General features: G+C 31.8%; 1 protein-coding gene across 24 annotated transcripts in view; it reads left to right on the top strand.

Moving 5' to 3' along the window:
* LOC144977366 (uncharacterized) overlaps positions 1-2500 on the top strand; it is a 118842-nt gene that overhangs the window by 76050 nt on the left and 40292 nt on the right. For all 24 annotated transcript variants that reach the window (XM_078922504.1, XM_078922502.1, XM_078922511.1 and 21 more), the window contains 3 exons: positions 549-632; positions 1146-1250; positions 1735-1797. In XM_078922504.1, the coding sequence (XP_078778630.1) occupies positions 549-632; positions 1146-1250; positions 1735-1797 (252 nt within the window). The remainder of the gene's footprint in view (positions 1-548; positions 633-1145; positions 1251-1734; positions 1798-2500) is intronic.

The raw sequence follows: 2500 nt of genomic DNA, 5'->3' as shown, positions 1-2500 counted from the left end.
CCTTCCTCGAACAGAATTGTTTCTGTCGGGGGGGAAAAATGTATTATCACGTAATATGTATCTAATATGTGTCTCATCCTACATGTGTACACGTTGCTGTTGGCTAGGAATCCCTTGTAAAGCACTTTGAGCACATTTAGTGGAAGTTGATCTATATTTATGCTCTAGTTTAATCAGTGAATTATATAATTAGAATTTATTGACACTGTCAGTTGAATTTTAAAAAGAAAAAAAAATGATAATACTACATAATACTAAAGGCTGTTTCATCAGTACCAAACACTCCTCAGCGTGCTTTACAAACAAGAATTCACACTTAGTCAAACTAATGTACACATACACAGACACATACACACATAAACAAATGCGCACACACATACCTACATACACAATTTGATATACTAAATTAGTCTTAAATTACAGCTAATACTACAAATACATTGTGGGAAAACTGTTTTAACCTTGATGTCAACCTTTGAATGAATGAATTGATGGAGCATGATCTGCATTTCAGCACCCAATGTATTTTGTATTACAATGTCTGACAGGTGGCAAATAGAGACCAGGTAATTCTACGACTACAGACCGATCTGGACACAGCCCAGCAGAAGTTCAATGGAAGTGTTGATGAGGTGTGTAGTCGTGTTGGAATTCTACATTGAACCATGAATATTTCAATTTACATTTTTAATAGTAAACCAACTATTATTATTATTATTATTATTATTATTATTATTATTATTATTATTATTATTATTATTATTATTATTATTATTATTATTATTATTATTATTATTATTATTATCATTATCACTTTCATTACAAAGTCAAAGATCCTGAAGTTTTCTGATCTCATCACCTTTTCATCTGTCTTAGTTGTTTTGATTTCTAAATATTTCACCTTCACTTTTTATCTCGTACCTTTTTTTTAAAAAAAATTATGTAAACATTTTTGTTTTTCATTTCACCAACGTTCTATCAGTCTTTTTTTTTTTTGTTGAGTCTAGACAGAGCTTATAGGTAGAACTTTTGTGATAATGCTTCTTTCATGATTTGGTAGCATTAAGTAAGAACCTATTTTAAAAAAAATTGAAATATATTCAATTTGACATCAGCAGCAACCATTTTATTTTTGCTATTTCCAGTTGAAAATAAACGAAGGCGAGAGCAAACGAATGGCGAGTAAGATAAAACAACTCCAGCAGGATATCCGGGATAACAATGAGACCATCGATAGCAAGAATAGCCAGGTGAGATTGATGTTTTGGTGTCATTTATTTGAGCTCATAGGCTGAGAAGGGTAAGGTGATTTAGTATATAGAGCAGTTCTAGTATTGTATTTTTCATTGCCCTGTCATGTTAGAGATATGCGTCTGAAAAAAAAAAATTGCAGGAGAGCCAAAAAAATGTTTGCTCCTATATCTTTTAATTTATCAAGTCATATTTTGTATTTTGTAATAAAACATTGATTTATTGACTTAAACTCACCAAAGCCCAGATAGAAAAATGTGCATTTGGCTCAAGAATATGACAATGTCATTAACTCAATTTGACCCAATTACCGATATGTGACTCTTTGTCCTGTGACGTCAGAAGTGACTGGGGGGTTAATCAAGCTTAATTCTCTGATACAGTAAATTGCAAAGTAACCAGTGTTAAAAACTGTCAACTCCATAGCATAAGATAAACAATCAAGGCATCTATATTGCATTTTAAATTTATATTTTTGTATAGATCTTGGAAGGAGAAAAGAAAATCCAACAGTTACAACATGATGAGGACATGGCTTTACAAGAGGTAAGTTTCTAAATTGTTTACTGGCTATTTCTTCTTTTGAACTTTTAACTATTTTCATATATATTTCATGTTCCATTCATTGTAAATGTTGCTGCTCGAAGCTCAAGGAAATAAATAACAATAGGAAATTGAACCCAAGCTTTAATTGAATAAACGAGAACAGATAATGTGGACTTTTCGGGTGTCCCCTTATCAAACGTAGACCTTCATGCAGACACAGCACAAACACCTTTTATGCAATATGAACCACCATAACATCAAAGCTGAAAACGTATGATGTCAACTGGGAAGTAAATAAACCCACAACAACCCACTTTCACATTCACTTCCTGAAGATCTCAAAATGCTTGAAACAATATTTCAGAAGTTGAACAAAATTACACGCGGAATTATTTTCTGAGTAGCTTCTTTTATCAAACAGTTGAGCATTATTATTATTATTATTTCATGGCTTTTGTTTTCATATATATTGTTTTTATATTCTAAATGCTTGTTGCAAGTTAGAGTGTAGCGCATTAAAAAAAAAAAATTTGTGACAGATATTATTGATTTTGGTTTGTTCTTTTTTTTTTTCCCCTCCACCATACACTTTATCCATCAAGGATATGGATACGGATTACCTCCCCTCCTCCTGACACTCAATACAAAAGATACATACAGCTGTGTGGAAACTCGTCTAGTCATAATATTACATCCGTCTATT

Source organism: Berghia stephanieae, chromosome 7, assembly GCF_034508935.2.
Source record: "Berghia stephanieae isolate SIO BIC M18660-M18661 chromosome 7, UCSD_Bste_1.3, whole genome shotgun sequence".
NCBI lineage: Eukaryota > Metazoa > Mollusca > Gastropoda > Nudibranchia > Aeolidiidae > Berghia > Berghia stephanieae.
This window is presented reverse-complemented; position numbering and strand designations above follow the sequence as displayed.